General features: G+C 49.7%; 7 protein-coding genes across 7 annotated transcripts; 5 read left to right on the top strand and 2 right to left on the bottom strand.

The window, feature by feature from the left end:
* Nucleotides 1-771: 771 nt before the first annotated feature.
* On the bottom strand, nt 772-3,096 carry N7466_006845 (putative salicylate hydroxylase; the record flags this gene model as incomplete). Its single annotated transcript, XM_057166234.1, has 5 exons — nt 772-1,715; nt 1,771-2,599; nt 2,669-2,743; nt 2,799-2,924; nt 2,977-3,096. The coding sequence occupies 5 exons, from the start codon at nt 3,094-3,096 to the stop codon at nt 772-774; spliced, it is 2,094 nt and encodes a 697-aa protein (XP_057019275.1).
* Nucleotides 3,097-3,461: 365 nt separating this feature from the next.
* Nucleotides 3,462-5,296, top strand: N7466_006844 (CocE/NonD family hydrolase; the record flags this gene model as incomplete). The annotated part of the gene is made up of 2 exons (XM_057166233.1): nt 3,462-5,146; nt 5,215-5,296. The coding sequence occupies 2 exons, from the start codon at nt 3,462-3,464 to the stop codon at nt 5,294-5,296; spliced, it is 1,767 nt and encodes a 588-aa protein (XP_057019274.1).
* A 1,062-nt stretch (nt 5,297-6,358) lies between these two features.
* Nucleotides 6,359-7,509, top strand: N7466_006843 (aldo/keto reductase; the record flags this gene model as incomplete). Its single annotated transcript, XM_057166232.1, has 2 exons — nt 6,359-6,967; nt 7,048-7,509. The coding sequence occupies 2 exons, from the start codon at nt 6,359-6,361 to the stop codon at nt 7,507-7,509; spliced, it is 1,071 nt and encodes a 356-aa protein (XP_057019273.1).
* A 450-nt stretch (nt 7,510-7,959) lies between these two features.
* On the top strand, nt 7,960-9,528 carry N7466_006842 (carotenoid oxygenase family protein; the record flags this gene model as incomplete). The annotated part of the gene is made up of 1 exon (XM_057166231.1): nt 7,960-9,528. The coding sequence occupies one exon, from the start codon at nt 7,960-7,962 to the stop codon at nt 9,526-9,528; it is 1,569 nt and encodes a 522-aa protein (XP_057019272.1).
* Nucleotides 9,529-9,904: 376 nt separating this feature from the next.
* On the top strand, nt 9,905-11,187 carry N7466_006841 (zinc-dependent alcohol dehydrogenase family protein; the record flags this gene model as incomplete). Its single annotated transcript, XM_057166230.1, has 4 exons — nt 9,905-9,944; nt 10,002-10,072; nt 10,125-11,007; nt 11,072-11,187. The coding sequence occupies 4 exons, from the start codon at nt 9,905-9,907 to the stop codon at nt 11,185-11,187; spliced, it is 1,110 nt and encodes a 369-aa protein (XP_057019271.1).
* A 312-nt stretch (nt 11,188-11,499) lies between these two features.
* Nucleotides 11,500-13,104, top strand: N7466_006840 (putative MFS sugar transporter; the record flags this gene model as incomplete). Its single annotated transcript, XM_057166229.1, has 3 exons — nt 11,500-11,596; nt 11,673-12,418; nt 12,481-13,104. The coding sequence occupies 3 exons, from the start codon at nt 11,500-11,502 to the stop codon at nt 13,102-13,104; spliced, it is 1,467 nt and encodes a 488-aa protein (XP_057019270.1).
* A 287-nt stretch (nt 13,105-13,391) lies between these two features.
* N7466_006839 (MDR family MFS transporter) lies at nt 13,392-15,220 on the bottom strand (the record flags this gene model as incomplete). The annotated part of the gene is made up of 4 exons (XM_057166228.1): nt 13,392-14,012; nt 14,103-14,532; nt 14,600-14,979; nt 15,038-15,220. 4 exons carry the CDS (start codon nt 15,218-15,220, stop codon nt 13,392-13,394), a joined length of 1,614 nt encoding a protein of 537 aa, XP_057019269.1.
* Nucleotides 15,221-16,051: the final 831 nt, after the last annotated feature.

Here is a 16,051-nt window from a genome sequence, read left to right as displayed (position 1 = left end):
TCCTGAAATAGATTTGAAGGAGAAGGTGGAAGAAGTGGAGAGAGAGAGCGGGCTGTGTTTTGCCTTGTCCTCCTTACATGATCCGCAAACACTAACACTAGCTACCACCATAACCGTTCTAGACCAGCTGCAGGTCCATCCTCCTCCTACGTACGTGGATCTGCCCCCGCATTGCTTTTCTCTTGCTATAACTATTCCCTTAGAGGCTTACAGCGACCTATATTGCCCTATATTTCCCCTATATGCACTTCTCTGTGGTACTTTACTCGTGTTTTCCTAATAGAAATTGCCCGCAATGAATGCCGTCTTTCTACCATTCGGAAGAGTCCGCCATGATCTCCATGGCTCAAAATGAACGTCCGCAGGAGACTAACAGTCGCTAAAAACTTCCTGGGTTCATCCTGCCCTATGCTCCCGGATACAACGGGCCCGCAAAGATCATCCTGCTTACTGACTCCCCTGGACTATGATTAGCTCATGCAACTTTGACTTCCGTCTACCTCAACCCTACGTCCACTACCGCCACGCTACACTCGCACCATAAGCTGACTCGCGTCAAGTCCAGCCTCAACTCTCAACGGGTCTGATCGCTCCTTTTGCCAACGCATAAGGTCGATCCGGGATTTAACGAGTACCGGAGACTAAAACTTTAAAAAAAAATATATCTATACTATATATCAAATCATCAAAAAAACATGTTGTGCTGCATTGGTCCTAATGGAGTATCTGACTATATGTACTTATTTATCCGGGTCGGCCACTTACGGTGACTTACTCAATCCGTTGAGCACTTGAAACATCGGGAACCCCTCTTCCCTCCGTGATTTTCGCATCAATAATCTCATCAATCGGGATCTCCGCCAGACGCGACACCACATGATGCAGTGTGGGGAGCGCGTCCCAGCCTAGCCCGTCAATATCCACCTTGACGTTCTTAGTACGCCGCACACGCGTCACTACCGATGGCACAACCTTTGATTCCTGCGCGTGGGGCACAACCACGGGGTATTGTGCCTCCGCCTCGCCCTTGGTGCTTTTTCCGACCTTGGGCATGTAGCGGTAGACAAGGATACCGTCGTCGTCCTCACCACCGATCGTCCCCTTGTCCGCTGAGGGGTCCACGTCTACGAGATCCTCAAGCTCGAAGTGACCCCACACGGCTCCTTGCCAGCTGGTCTGAATACGGAAGGAGTTGTTGCGCTCGTGTAAGTCAACTGCTGTGTATAGCTTGGGCATGCCGAGTTCCTCACGTCCTGACACGATCGGGTCCGCCAGACTTTCGAAAAGAATTGGCATGTAAGTTCCTCGAAGTACCTCGCCGTTCTCCTTGGTATATTGCACTCCGTGGATGTACAGTCCAATGTGGCGGTACCCGCCACCGCCAAGCCAGTCCATTCCGCTAAGAGTGGTCTGAGAGAAAGAGGCTCGTGCGACTGTGGATGGGGAGATGAAACTGTATCGGTCATTGGGGAACAGATTCTGAAGGAGCGTGCGGCTAGTCTTGAACTTGATGGAGGCAGTCTTGAAGGTGGATTCTAGGGATGCAAGAGCGCGGTCTCGTCCCATGTGATCCTGTCGGGGACCAGGCATCGGGCCAAAGACGATGGGCTGACGCCAGTACATATGTGGGTTCTGAGACCAAATGTGGTTCCGAAGGACCTGGGTGGAGTGGTCGAACTCATCGTGGCCATAAATGTAGCTGATCATTTTTTGTGCTGGAAGAGAATTAGTCTTGGACCCTGACTTGATGAGGCAAAGCTTTTTACTTACTTGTTTCCTGAGAGATGAGTGTGACCGAATCACGAGTCATTTGCTGGATGGTTGTTGCACGTTCATGACGCGCCTTCTCATACACCTTCAATCGCTCGGGGACGTCACTGACAGTAATGTCACCAGACAGCATCACAGCCAGAGAGACGGCATCTTCAATCGCCATTGCACCACCGGATGCACGGTATGGAAGGAACGGATGAACAGCATCACCAAGACAAGCAAGACGATCCTCTGTCCACGAAGGCAAGGTGTCCATGTCCAGCAGAGGCCACAGCTTCAGAGTCTGTGGGTCCGCCTTCTCCAACAACTTTCGGACTTGTGGGTTGAAGTCCTTGTACACATCGAGCAAAGTGTCCCTGCTAATCTGCTGGTTGTACGAGTCACCGCCAGTCTCGATGGTAGTCAACTCTTCAGGGTGAATGCAGACAAAGTTCAACAAGTCATTGTTTGAGCATGGGTAGATCACCACACGGCGATCAGAAGAGTCCCACATATCAACGGCACCAAAATCGCGCGCGATACTGTTGGTTTCCGGATCATCAAGCGCCTGCTGGCGACTAATCAGGAAACGGAAGGCATTCTTGCCTGAGCTGTATGGCTTCTTGTCTGACAGCTTGGTGCGAGTAAGAGAGTGCACTCCGTCTGCTCCAATCAGAACATCTCCCTCAACCACCTCGCCATTCTCCAGAGTCACTGTTGCCTTGTGGGGGTCGACATCGACGATCTTGCTTGCGGTGTGTAGTGTAGCGGGCTTTCCCTTGCCTGCGCCAGTGGCTGCAGCTTTGAGTCCCTCGTGGAAATGGGCACGGTGTACAAGCAGCCAGCGCTGGTAATAGCATCAACCATTAGCTGAGAAAGGTAAAGAAAAAAAAACTTTGCGGGGAAATAAACTTACGTGTCTCCATAGGCCCGCATGCGCCTTCAGATCTGCCACGTGAACTGGCTCTCCGCATGGCTTGTATTCGCGCAACTAACACCTTGTCAGCCTGGGATTCAGGATCAAATCAACGAGATAAAGTCTTTACCAGCTCAGTCTCCACGGCGCCAAATTCGGTAGCATCAATTCCAAGACGGCGCAAGACGCCATTGGCATTGGGGGACAAGTGAATAGCAGCACCGATTTCATTGGCGAAGCGCGAACGTTCAAAGATCTATTCAAGTCAGCCGGAGTTCTTTACACTTCTTTCTAGCGACCGACCATACCTCTACATGATGTCCCTGCTGTCTGAGAGCGATCGCTGCAACAAGACCACCGATCCCCGCACCAACAATCAAGATGCGTAGACCCTGAGTAGAGCTTCCGTTTAATTCTTTCAGCGTCATTTTGAAGAAAGAAATATATATGAATTTGACAGAACTATTTTACCAGAGACCAACTTATTTTATATTATAGCTACCCTCGGCTTCGAATACAACCCCTCCCCCTCATTACATTTCATATATGGTCATATGGTCCTCTCGGTTCAAATGACGGGACTCCGCGCTTCGGGAACGTCTTCGGCTCCACATTCCACGCGTTTTCAACCTTCCGAGTGGGGGTGGGGGAGCGGGTGAGGGGAGAGGATGAGTAGTATATATGAAAATGTACTTAGCACGAGGGAAATTATTGCTCGATTCTTCGTTTTGAAATTTCTCTTGTTTCATTGCACGTTGACCTTTTTCTCTTATTATTATTTTTGGGGGTCAAAATGCCGAACGAAATTAAAGACATCACCACCCGCGATGAGGATTCATTCCCCTACGTCTTTGAGCAAAATGTCTCAATTAACCTGAAGGATGCTTCAGGCATTGTCCGCGCAAACGTCTACCGTCCGAAATCCTCCGCCAAAGTTCCCGTGATTGTCACCTACGGCCCATACGGAAAGGATATCCCATACAAAGACTTCCACGCCGATAGCTTCAGCGAAGTTAACCCCGAACAAAAGTCCGAGCACTCCTCTTGGGAAACCCCCGACCCAAAGTACTGGACTAGCCAGGGTTATGCCGTGGTCCGTGCCGACGAGCGTGGAACTGGCCAGTCGGTCGGTAAGCTCGATACCATGTCCCGGGGAACCAGCGAGGCCTTCTTCGATGTGGTGGAGTGGGCGGCTGAGCAGGAGTGGTCCAACGGAAAGGTCGGCTTGCTCGGTATCTCCTACTACGCTGGAAGTCAATGGCGTGTTGCGGCCCGTCAGCCAAAGGGTCTCGCCTGTATTATTCCCTGGGAGGGCATGTCCGATTACTACCGGGATCGCTGCCGCCACGGTGGAATCCTGTCCAGCAAGTTTATCAAGTTCTGGTGGGATCGCCAGGTCGTGAGCAACCAGTACGGCCTTGGTGGTCGGGCCGCGAGAAACTGGGGCCCTGATACCATCGAGGGAGATCTGAGCGAGGAGGAGCTCGTGCAGAATCGCCAGGATCAGAATATCGATAATGTCGAGAACCAGTTCCGCGACGATATCTACTATGCTTCCAAGGAGTACAGCATGTCTGATATCCAGGTTCCCCTGCTCTCCGTCGCGAACTGGGGCGGTATCTTGCTTCACCTGCGTGGAAATGTCGAGGGATACACACAGGCTGGCTCGGAGCTCAAGTACCTCCGTTTCGTGACCGGTCGTCACGATCTCCCCTTCTACTACAGCGAAGAAGTCGAGCTGCAGCGCAGCTTCCTCGATGCCTTCCTCAAGGGCGATGACCGTGTCGGCTGGTCAACTGGCAAGGCACCCAAGGTTGATATCGTGCTCCGCAAGGGCGACGTCGGCTTCAACAATGCCGAGGCCGAGAAGGCCTACACCCGTCGCACGGAGCACGAGTGGCCCATCGCCAGAACCCAGTACACAAAGTACTTCCTTACCTCCCAGCGGGAGCTGCTCACACACGCGCCCGTCGAGCGTCCCGTTAAGATCTCTTACGAAGCCCTCGGAACGCTGGATACCCCCCAGCTCGTCCAGTTCACCACACCCGCTTTCGAGAAGGAGACCGAGATCACAGGCCACATCGTCGCACACCTCAATGTCTCAATGAGCCCCAATGCTGGCGCTCCCACCCCGCAAGACCTCGATCTCTTCGTCACACTACGCCACATCTCCGCTGCCGGTAAGGAAGTCTCTTACACCGGCACAGCTGGTGATGCTGTTCCTCTGTGCAAGGGTTGGCTGCGTGTGAGTATGCGCAAGGTGAACAAGGAGCACGTGCGGAACCGCCCTTACCTTCCTCACCGTGATTACTACTCCACTGACAAGCTTCCTGTTGTCCCCGGTGAGATCTACCCCGTTGATGTGGAGATCTGGCCTACCAATGTCGTGGTGGAGAAGGGTGCCAAGATTGTGTTGGAGATTGCTAGTGGAGACACCCAAGGCTCTGGCATGTTCCAGCACAACTCGCCTATTGACCGGTATGTTTCTATCTCGTCGTTGTTTAAAAGTCTACCGATCGACCGTACCAATGCTAATGCTGTTTTAGATCTGTGGAACGATTCCAGGGTCAGAACCATATTCACTTCGGACACGGCGACAACTATGTTACTTTGCCCATTATCCCTTGATTCTGCTGTACCAGCTGTGGAGTTTTATAGAGTAAATATTTTCAATGAAGTTTATGTGTATATAGTGATTAACATTCAACCCATGGATATCCAAGAACATTGAACCAGTAACTTAAACCTTGGAAAGATTTAAGCCATAGGCATCTCGCCAGTCTTATACTACTACGTAGTAGATGCCCTTCTTATAACCCAGCCCTCAGCCCATCCCCCCCTCTAACAATCTTCTCACCCCTCGCCAAATAAGGATTCACGCCAACACCCTGATCCAAATTCCCAAGCGCATGATTAACCTCACAATGCTTCACCTCATCAGCCCTCACATACAGCAACAACGACCGCATACACCGTCGATCAACAGGCATATCCCAATACCTCACCGCCATATCAGGCGCCCGCAAAGACTCCCACCCCGGAAGCCTTCCCTCGTCAACTACTAATCATGCATGAGAAGCTCCTATTTATTACTGCAGGGTTCTGCTTCCTACAAGGAAGAATGTAGAACGTATGAATCTATAGAAATCGGTGTTTTGTTGGGAACATTTGGGGTGTTCTGCTGTGTACAGCGCAGTTCATTGATTGTATAGATGTTGACTTGATTCCCCTAAATATCCCGAACTTGAAGTTAAAACAATTCATGACTCACTCGACTGTTTCCCGGGCCGAGTCAGCCAAACCACCAATTGATGTCAGGAGCCCTGATGATGGCAGATATCCAGACAATATTCGGCCTTGATGAGATGAGATCTGCCAAACAGGACAAAATGATAGCGTGGTGGAAAGATGCGGGGGGCATCTTGGCAAGGCCTCGCCTCGTGGGCTTTACCCCGACACGGTGCTCTCCACAGTCCCTCGCTGACATCTCCGCAGTTATTACTGACAGCTCAAATTAGAATTTCGCCATGCTGCTGCCATTAAACAGGAATCACACTCCTGATTGAATCTCTTGAGATCTGTTGAAATACAAATATTCGACATTCTTTCTAGACCCTCGTGGCAATCACTATATCCCAAGATCCTCACTCACCGGGCTTATCACCTAAAAATCCAAAGCCAAGCTTCACAATGAATTCGGTTGCAGCATTTCGCATGCTATTACTTAAGAAACCCCTCACCTCGGCTTTCTGCCAGTCAAAGTCAATTTCTCGCACCATCACGACCCGAGCAACCTCATACACACTGAACACGGGACACAAAATCCCCGCACTGGGCATCGGCACATTCGGAGACGCAGATTCCCAAGAAGCCATAGTCACGCAAGCCTTGGAAAAGGGTGTCCGTTTCATTGATACGGCCCGCGTATACGATGTCGAAGTACAAGTAGGGAAGGGCATGAAACGCAGCGGCGTTCCACGCGAAGACGTGTTTCTCGCTACAAAGCTCTGGTGCTCGGACTATCACCCCGAGGACGTGGAGCGTGCTTTGGATGACTCGCTGCGTGATCTCGATACCCCTTATGTCGATTTGCTTCTCATGCACTACCCATGCACTTTCAAGCGCGGACGTGATCGGTTCCCTCGCGATGCGAACGGGAGGATGATCAAAGGGGAGACCAGCTATGTGGATACTTGGAGGGCTATGGAGAGTTCGGTTCGGTCTGGTAAGGCCAAGTCTATTGGAGTCTCCAATTTCAGTAAATGCGAAATCGAGACCTTGATGAGGGATACAACGACGGTAGGTTCTCTGCTCTTTTTCACTATTGTCATGCATGTAAGACTTGGCCATGGGCTAATGCTGGCTGATTGAGTATTTAGGTCCCGGCTGTTCATCAAATGGAGGTTCATCCCTATCTCCAGCAGAAGGAGTTCAACGATTGGTTACAAGAAAAGGAAATCCACGTCGTCCAGTTTAGTCCCCTGGGCAACATGAACGATTTCTACCGACAAACAGGCTGGAGCAAAGAGATTGCACACATGATGCGCGTAATCGATCAGCCCATTCTCAAAGAGATCGCGCAAAAATACAACAAGAGCCCGGTTCAAGTGGTTCTTGCGTGGGGGATCAATAGTGGGCGAAGTGTTATTCCGAAGAGTGTGATCGATTGGCAGGTGGATGAGAATCTGGCTGCTGATTTCCAGTTGCAGGAGGAGGACATGCTTCGGATTGCGACGCTGGACGCGAAGGCGAGGTTCAATGATCCTAGTCTGGATTATGAGTGGAGATTATACTCTGATTTGGAAGGAATTGACGGGACGGTTCGAGGAAAGACCCATTAGCATCACTAAGATCATAGCATTTCCTTGACCTGGAACTTGCCAATCAACAACATTCTCAATTGCCAAGTATCATCGGGAGATGCCAGCTGTCACCTTTGCCGACTTCTGCAGGATCTCGGAGTCAGTGTGCTGTCGTTGCGGGGTCAGTGGATCCTGACTGGGGGCCGGAAATGGAGGATGTAAAGAGGATCTGCAACGGCCTCCAATTGACAGCGAGGGATTAAGAAGCTGTTGAAATAAAAGTACCAAATTAAGGGGCTCTCAATACCCATTGTCAATTGGTTCTTTACAAAGTACAGCTGTTAGGTAGTATTCCATTAGTCTTTTTTCCCGGTCTTCCCACGCCTGCCAGGATTGTTAAAATTAGTTTTCATTTTTCAACATTCTAGTAACCAGTGTCATAATTTAATTTCATTCACACACTGTCTATACTGCAATTGAAAACCAAAAATGGAATCCGCATCGCAAAGCTCAGAACTCCCTTCAAAATGGCCAACCGCCCTCGACCTCGCCGGCTCCGCGGCCCCATGCCGAATGGAAGGAGAAGTCGGGGACTTGATCGTCCAGGGCGAAATCCCAGACGGCATTGAAGGGACATTCTACCGTGTAATGTGCGATCCATACATGCCCCCGGACCCCAACAACATCCCTCTAGATGGGGACGGCAACATATCAGCATTTCGAATCAAAAACGGCCGCGTCGACATGAAAATCAAGTATATCGAGACAGAGCGCTACAAGCTTGAGCGACACGCCAACAAAGCGCTATTTGGCCTCTACCGCAATCCCTTCACCCATCATCCCTGCGTCAGATCTGCAGTTGACTCGACCGCGAACACGAACGTGCTTTATTGGGCAAATCGCATGATCGCTTTGAAGGAAGTCGCTCTCCCTTACGAAATAGATCCGCACACCCTCGAGACGCTCTGCTATGATCCGTTCGGTGACCAGGTCAAGTCCAAGACTTTCACGGCCCATCCGAAGATTGACCCATACACCAACGAATTGGTCGTCTTCGGCTATGAAGCGAAGGGTCTTGCGACGAAGGATATAGTCATCTACTCCCTTGACGCCGACGGCAAGAAGCATGACGAGCAGTGGATCGAGGCACCCTGGTGTGCCTTTGTGCATGACTGTGCTATCACGCCCAACTGGCTTATTCTCGTCCTGTGGCCATTCGAATCCACACTCGAGCGGCTAAAGGCCGGGAAGCACCACTGGGCTTGGAACTACGACTTGCCCGCTACGTTTATTGCCGTGCCTAGGAGAAATAGCACACCACTACCACCTGGCTGGAAAGAAGGCGAGCATAGAGTCTATTCGTGGAAAAACTGTATGGCTATCCATACCGGCGGGGCATGGGAGGGTCAAGACGGGAAGTTATACCTGGAATCGTCACGCGTGCATGACAACGCGTTCCCCTTTTTCCCAGCAGACGACGGCAGAATGCCATTGCCAGCCGCCAAGGCGGACTTTGTGCGCTGGGAGTTCGATCTGAACACGGCCAGTGGAAGTACGATTCCAGATCCGCAGATCATCCTCGACACGCCCTCTGAGTTCCCCCGCATGGATGAGCGGTTCATGACAATGGAGCACGAATTCATCTTCCTGAATGTGTTTATGCCCGACCAGTCTAGTGGAGAGAAAAATGTATTCCATGGGCTTAATGGGCTTGCAATGCATAGTCACAGGTCGAACGAGACACGCTGGTATTACGCTGGAGATAATTGCTTGGTACAGGAGCCCGTGTTCATTCCTCGCTCTGCGGACGCTCCCGAGGGTGATGGGTGGGTTCTTGCTATGGTGGAGCAGCGGGCTGCAAATAGCTGTCGTCTTGTTATACTCGATACGAAGGAATTTGAGAAGCCGATTGCTTTTGTCCAGCTTCCTCTTCATGTTAAGGCGCAGGTGCATGGGAACTGGGTTGATGGTTCTCTTCTTTCTACAGAGAAAAGCATTGTTCGGACGTTCCCTCCGCCTGTCATCAGTGGCCAGGGAGCTTTGGCCTCGCTGGAATAGGGGGGTTTGAGGCCCTGAATATTTTTACAACATGCTTGCCTAGATCCTGGGGTACGTGGATTTGGATTGCGGGGTTTCTCCTGGCTCCGTGTCGTGGTCAGCCTAAGAGTAGAAGGCTTCGTGACGATCGCGATCACTTGAACATAATGGTAGATTGTTTCTTTCAAAACAAAAAATTTCAATCTTACATTTAATGTATCTTTCTCTTAATTGTATAGCTTCCTCCGAGTAACTCGTCTCGTGGAACACTTGGTCACCTCAATCTCTAGGTCTCTGGTACTGCCGTTGAAGCTCATTGGGTATTAAAGCCCCTGCTCATGGTCAAGGATCTCCCTCATCAAATTCCCCTCTTAAAAAGCACACGAATCAATTGATCATGGCCTCATTCGATATTCCCCGTTCTATGCGGGCTCTGGGTGAGACAAGATGTGTAAACTTCATTCAGAAAATCAATCACTAAGTTAACAGTCAAGAATATTCTGCGGCCCGCCAATTCAGCATTGTGCAAAAACCTTTGCCAAAGATAAGAGATCACGACGTTCTAGTATGTCTGCCTTGTTCTTTGCGCAGCACAGCCTGACACATTGTCTACCTAGATCAAAGTAAAAGCATGCGGAGTATGTGGCACCGACCTACACATCCACGACGGCGAGTTTGGAGCACAAGTACTATCCCCCTCCCCCCAGACTATTTTCTTAAATTCTTGCCAACTTTCCCAGTTCCCTCTTGTCCCGGGCCATGAAACAGTGGGAACAGTCGCGGCCTTAGGCGCCTCCGTCCACGGCTTCACGCCCGGCGACCGGGTCGTCGCCGACAACTCCGAGCTCTGCGGGACATGCCACTACTGCCGCCTGGGCAACGGCAAAGAACTATTCTGCGAGAACTTCATCGCGCACGGCGTGATGGTTGATGGCGGATTCGCCGAGTACGCCGTGTACCCCGCTGCGCGGGTATTCAAATTCGCAAATCTGTCAGACGCCGACGCGACGCTGATAGAGCCCGCGGCGTGTGCGGCGCACGGGATTGATAGAATCGCGCCGGCCATGAACTCGCGTGTTCTCATTTTTGGCGCGGGGCCGACGGGCTTGATGCTAGCGCAGCTGTTGAGGCTGAATGGAGCAAGTCATCTTGTTATTGCTGCGCCGGCGGGGTTGAAGATGGATCTTGCGAGGGAGCTGGATGCTGCTGATGAGTACTTGGTTCTTTCGAGGGATGGAGAGGCTGCGGATGGGACGTTGGAGAAGCTGCGGGGTGAGAATCCGTATGGGTTTGATGTTGTTGTTGAGGCGACGGGGAACGCGCGGGTCCTGGAGAAGGCGATGGATTTTGTGAGCAGGGGCGGCAAATTGGTGGTTTATGGTGTCTACGATGATGATGCGCTTATTGCGTTGTCGCCGAATAAGATCTTCAAGGAGGAGATTCAGGTAATTGGGTCGTTTTCGCAGATGTATAAATTCCCCGCGGCGATTGACTATCTGGGTAAGCGTTCAACCGTGGGAAAGAGTAACATTTGAATGAAGTTCATTGGCTGAGAATTTTGCAGAGAAAAAGATCAACGTCCGTGGGATCGTCAATCGCACTTTTAAACTGGAGGAATGGGAGCAATGTCTTGAAGCGATGAGGAACAAGTCGGTCATCAAAGCTGCGATTGTGTTTTAATTGGAAGATAAGACTTGATTCTACATGTGTGAAAGGCTGCAATGCAATTGGGCCACTTGTCAGCGGTTAACACTACTTCTTTGGTGATGCTCCACTCCATGTGCAGACGTGGGGGGCATTGGGGCAATGATCAGGTCGAAAGACTGATTTTTTACCGAATTGAAAGTTCCACAGTCTTTTTTTTCTTTTCAATCTACTCGGGCTTGATATGTTCGATATTTCTTATAGTTGGAATCTTTTCGAGTCTCTAAACTGTGCAGTGTGAGCAGTAAATTTGATTTTTTTTTCTCTTCGTCTTGGCAACTCTCTATCATGGCGAGATATTTTCAAAAACCACCCAATTATGTCTTAGCATGCATATTATGCTCTGCAAATGGTCTTCTCTTTGGCATGGACACGGGAATTATAGGTGAGCTTCAAAAGAAAAAAATCAAAGATAAAAATCCATACTTTCGAAACTTCACATAGTAACAATAATCCCCCAGGCCCCGTAACCGACATGACAGACTTCAAAGCTGTTTTCGGTGGAAGTCAAAGTGCCACTATCCATGGACTGATTGTGTCCAGTATATTGATTCCCGCAGCCTTGTCCTCGCTCTTTGCTGGACATCTTGCCGATCGCCTCGGTCGTGCGATGGGGATCAGTATCGGCTGCTTCATATTTGGCGTGGGAGCAGCTATAGAAGCATCGGCTGTTAAACTTGGAATGTTCATTGCGGGTCGTGTTATAGAAGGGCTAGGAGAGGGCTTGTTCCTGGGAAATTTGGTCGTTTATATTTGTGAAATCTCGCCTACTAAACATCGGGGTCCTCTAACGACTGGCCCCCAACTGGTTATCACGGCTGGTATCTTCTTGGGATACTTTACTTGCTATGGGTCTTCGAGGCATATTGAGTCGTCATTCTCGTGGCGCACGCCTTTTATTCTGCTTGCTTCTCTTGCTATGATTCTCTCCGTGGCCTCGTTGCTTCTTCTGCCCCCGTCGCCTCGTTGGTTGGCAATGAAGGGTCGTCATGCGGAAGCGAGCGCCGTGTGGGAAAAGTTGGGCGTGGATTATAAAGAACATGAAAAGATTGATTTGCAAGAATCATCTCCAGACGATGTGGCTTCCAAGCAAGGCACGATGGATAAAATGCTGGATATCTTCTCTAAGGATGTCCGGTCCCGCACAATTCTTGCCGTCTTCATGATGGCCGCACAGCAGCTGAGTGGAATTGACGGCGTGCTATACGTATGTCTCATCAATGTTCTCCTTCTGCTTATCCCTAATCCTCAATTTGCTGACCTATTTAGTACGCTCCATTGTTATTCCAGCAGGCCGGACTTACGTCTTCAAGCGCAAGCTTCTTCGCCTCAGGAATCTCTGCCCTAGTTATTTTCGTCGCGACTATTCCCGGAACACTTTACGCCGACAAGTGGGGAAGAAAGAGCAGTATCATCTATGGCGGAATCGGACTCGCAGTTACGATGTTCGTCATTGGATCGCTCTACGCAGGAAATGCAGTTCACACCACCACTGGCGCCGGTCGCTGGGTCGTTATAGTCTTCATCTACCTATTCGCCGTCATATATTCCATGACGTGGGCTGTAAGCGTCAAGATCTTTGCGGCAGAGGTGAATCCACAACGCTGTCGCGCTGCGACAGCTACCCTTGCTCACAGTTCAAACTGGCTTGCGAACTTTGTTGTCGCACTTGTCACGCCGATCCTGCTGGCGAAGAGTAGTTATGGGGCTTACTTTTTGTTTGGGGGTTGTTCAATTGCCACTGCGGGTGTCGCGGCGGTGTTTATGCATGAGACCAAGGGTAAATCCCTGGAGGAGATTGAGGAGACCTTTAAGCCCAAATCTGCCAAGAAATCATCTGGGAATGATGATGCTTCCACAACTATTTTTCATCAGCCAAAATCCTCGGTTTGACCTTGGAATATTTGAAGGCTCGGTTTATGTGAAAATGGATCAATTGAACACAGACAATAATATGTAGAGGAATGACATAGACTATGATTTGTTATCATCCAGTACCTACGCCAGCGGAACATGCAGTAAACTGTATCCATAGATTAATACTTGATCGAACCTATGTTGTCATTCACCAAGAACATTTGAACTTGGCGAAATGCTATGTGCGATGCAATTGTCACAGTAAGTTTTGGATAAGAAAAAAAAGTGTGTAACGCCCGAAATGCCGTGGACCCTGCCGATAATTATGCATATTTCTGCGGCTTTTTCATTGACTTCCACTGAACGAGCCCAGCTCCAATAAACGAAAGAAGCGCAGCAGCAAGAGACACATAAAACGTCTGCGTCACTGCAATATTATAAGCATACAACACAGATGGAAGGGCCTTCCTGGGGACCTTGTTAGAGAGATGGGTCGCCCCAGCTTCAATAATAGCCGCCGGATTAACCGTTGGGGCGTACTTGGCGATACTGGCCACCAGTCGGTTTTGGAAAACGGTCTGAGCGATAGAAATGAACAATGCTCCACTTAGGCTTTGCGCAAATGTAATGATCGCGATTCCTATGGGGATATCCTCCAACGGTAGAACGGTTTGCAGGCAGTTGATGCACTGCTGGAACCCTACCCCTGCGCCGATGCCTATGATGACCTGGTAACCGACCCACAACCCGCTTCCTGTGTGAACTTGAAATGTCGTACAGAGACCGGATCCGATCGTGAGTAGTGCACTGCCAAGGTACATGAGGGGGGTGTAATAGCCAATCAAATTCACGAGGAGACCTCCAAGTGCTGAACAGACGATCATCGATACAACCATTGGGAGATTGTTGATTCCGGACTCGGATGCGGAGGCCTGCTCAATTGCCTGGAACCAAATGGGGAGCTGATTATTTTTTTCGTAAGTGACCGTTCGCTCTTAGCTGGTAGATTTCAAGATTTCAAACACAGAACTTACGTAGTACCCGAACACGAAGAATGAACCCCCGATGAACATCGCATGGATGACTGCGCCAAGAACGTTGCGGTTCTTCAGTAGACGAGGGGGAACGGTAGCTTCCTCTTGTCTTCGGTATTGGACGTAGCACCAGCAAATGGTAAGCACCAGAAATAAAACGAAGAGAATAACGATGCGCACATTCGCCCATTCATACTTTGTGCCACCCCATTGCAGGGCCAGGAGAAGGGATATAATTCCGGGGATGAACAAAAGGATTCCGAAAGGATCCATGCGCTTCACCTTGTTCAATTTGCCGGTCTCGATCGTTTTGCTGGGTTTCACATCCTTGAAAAACATGAAAATAAAGACGCCCGTGATCGCGCCAAGAGGAAGGTTAATATAGAAACACCATCGCCAACTTAGATGATCGGTCAATAATCCACCCAGTCTGCTGATGTTAGCCAGTGCGCACACCAATTCATATTCAATTTCCGATGTGGAAGGAAAATCCCTACAGTGGCCCAGTGACAGTTGCAATCCCACTCGTACTCCCAATAATCCCAAAATAAAGAGCCCGCCGATGGAGGGGTACACTATTGGCAAGGACCAACAATGCACCTGGGGACAAGCCCCCCGATCCAATCCCTGCAAGCGCTCTGCCGAATATCAGTCCCTTGGATGTTGGTGTTGCGGCGCACACTAAAGATCCGATCTCGAATAGTGCGAGGGCGATGATGTACGCCCATTTCGTGGAATAGTAGGTGTATATTTTGCCGAAGGGAAGAGTGACGGCGCACGACGTCAAAAGGTATGCGCTTGCGTACCAAGATAGGTCCTCCAAGGAGTTGAATTGCTCGGTTATCTTGGGTACAGCTGTTGCGAGGATCGTATTATCCTGATGAGAAGAATGAATTAATTTAAGAGATGTTCTCTCGGAATGATTGCAAACTTACCAGCGCGGTGCAAAATGATTGAAGGCAAAGTCCTATAAGTAGAGGAATGAATTGGATTGTGGATGGGTATTCCGTCGCCTCATCATCTTCACTCATGACACTGCATCCTGACTCTTTCAAGGGGATGTCATCTCGACATTCGTCATTGTGACAATCCTTCAGTGAGCTTGAGCTGTCTGCCATCAAACACAGTATATTCCACAGTCAAGACCAAATGACTGTGCAAGGGTATATTGTCAAATTGCCGGGGACATTCGGACAAATCGAATGTTTTTGGCAAGATAAGTTGGAGATGAAGAAGGTCCAAGCAGAGGGATCAACCATGACACAAAGATGCGGGTCAAGTCAAGTACATGTAGAGCTGCTTGCTACCTTAAGCTTGATTGTAACCCTCTATTTATGTAAGGGGGATACAGGAGCTCCCCGATCGCGGAAGCTCGGCTTTATCAAGCATTCCATGGACATGAGGTATGTCCGCCAGCTCCGTCACGACGCGAAATAACACCGCAAAACTCGCGCTTGTTTCCCCGTGACCGACTAACATTGCCTTTTTGAACATGAGGTTCGATTCTAGAGTTTCTTAGGTCAGATGTACTTTGAGAACATCTCGCGGATTATGTTCCGGTATGCCTGGGGACTTTTGGGGCCACGTACCTTGCTACATTCCTGAGATGAATTGCCGAGCAGGATTTATGCACTCGACTAACTCTAAAATGGGTGTGGTCGGCGAATTATCTAACAAGGTGGTGAACTTAGCATGTGAGCTCATTGCATCATTAAAAGAGAAAAGGGGATGGTGGTCAATACGTGGAGGAATCTTATTTATAGACTCTTTTTTTCAATGATCTAATAATCTATGCAATTTCAATTTTCAATAGTACCGCATTTATGCCACTCTTGAGTCTTGAAGGATCAATTCTCTTGAAGGAGTAGTGGCCTGCTCCAAAGGACAAGTTCTGAGCAGTAATTTTTTTTTCATCCTATTGAATAAGTCAACCTGATGATTTCTCATGA

The sequence above is a fragment of the Penicillium verhagenii genome (assembly GCF_028828195.1).
Source record: "Penicillium verhagenii strain IBT 33310 chromosome Unknown utg000007l_segment0_segment0, whole genome shotgun sequence".
Lineage (NCBI taxonomy): Eukaryota > Fungi > Ascomycota > Eurotiomycetes > Eurotiales > Aspergillaceae > Penicillium > Penicillium verhagenii.
This window is presented reverse-complemented; position numbering and strand designations above follow the sequence as displayed.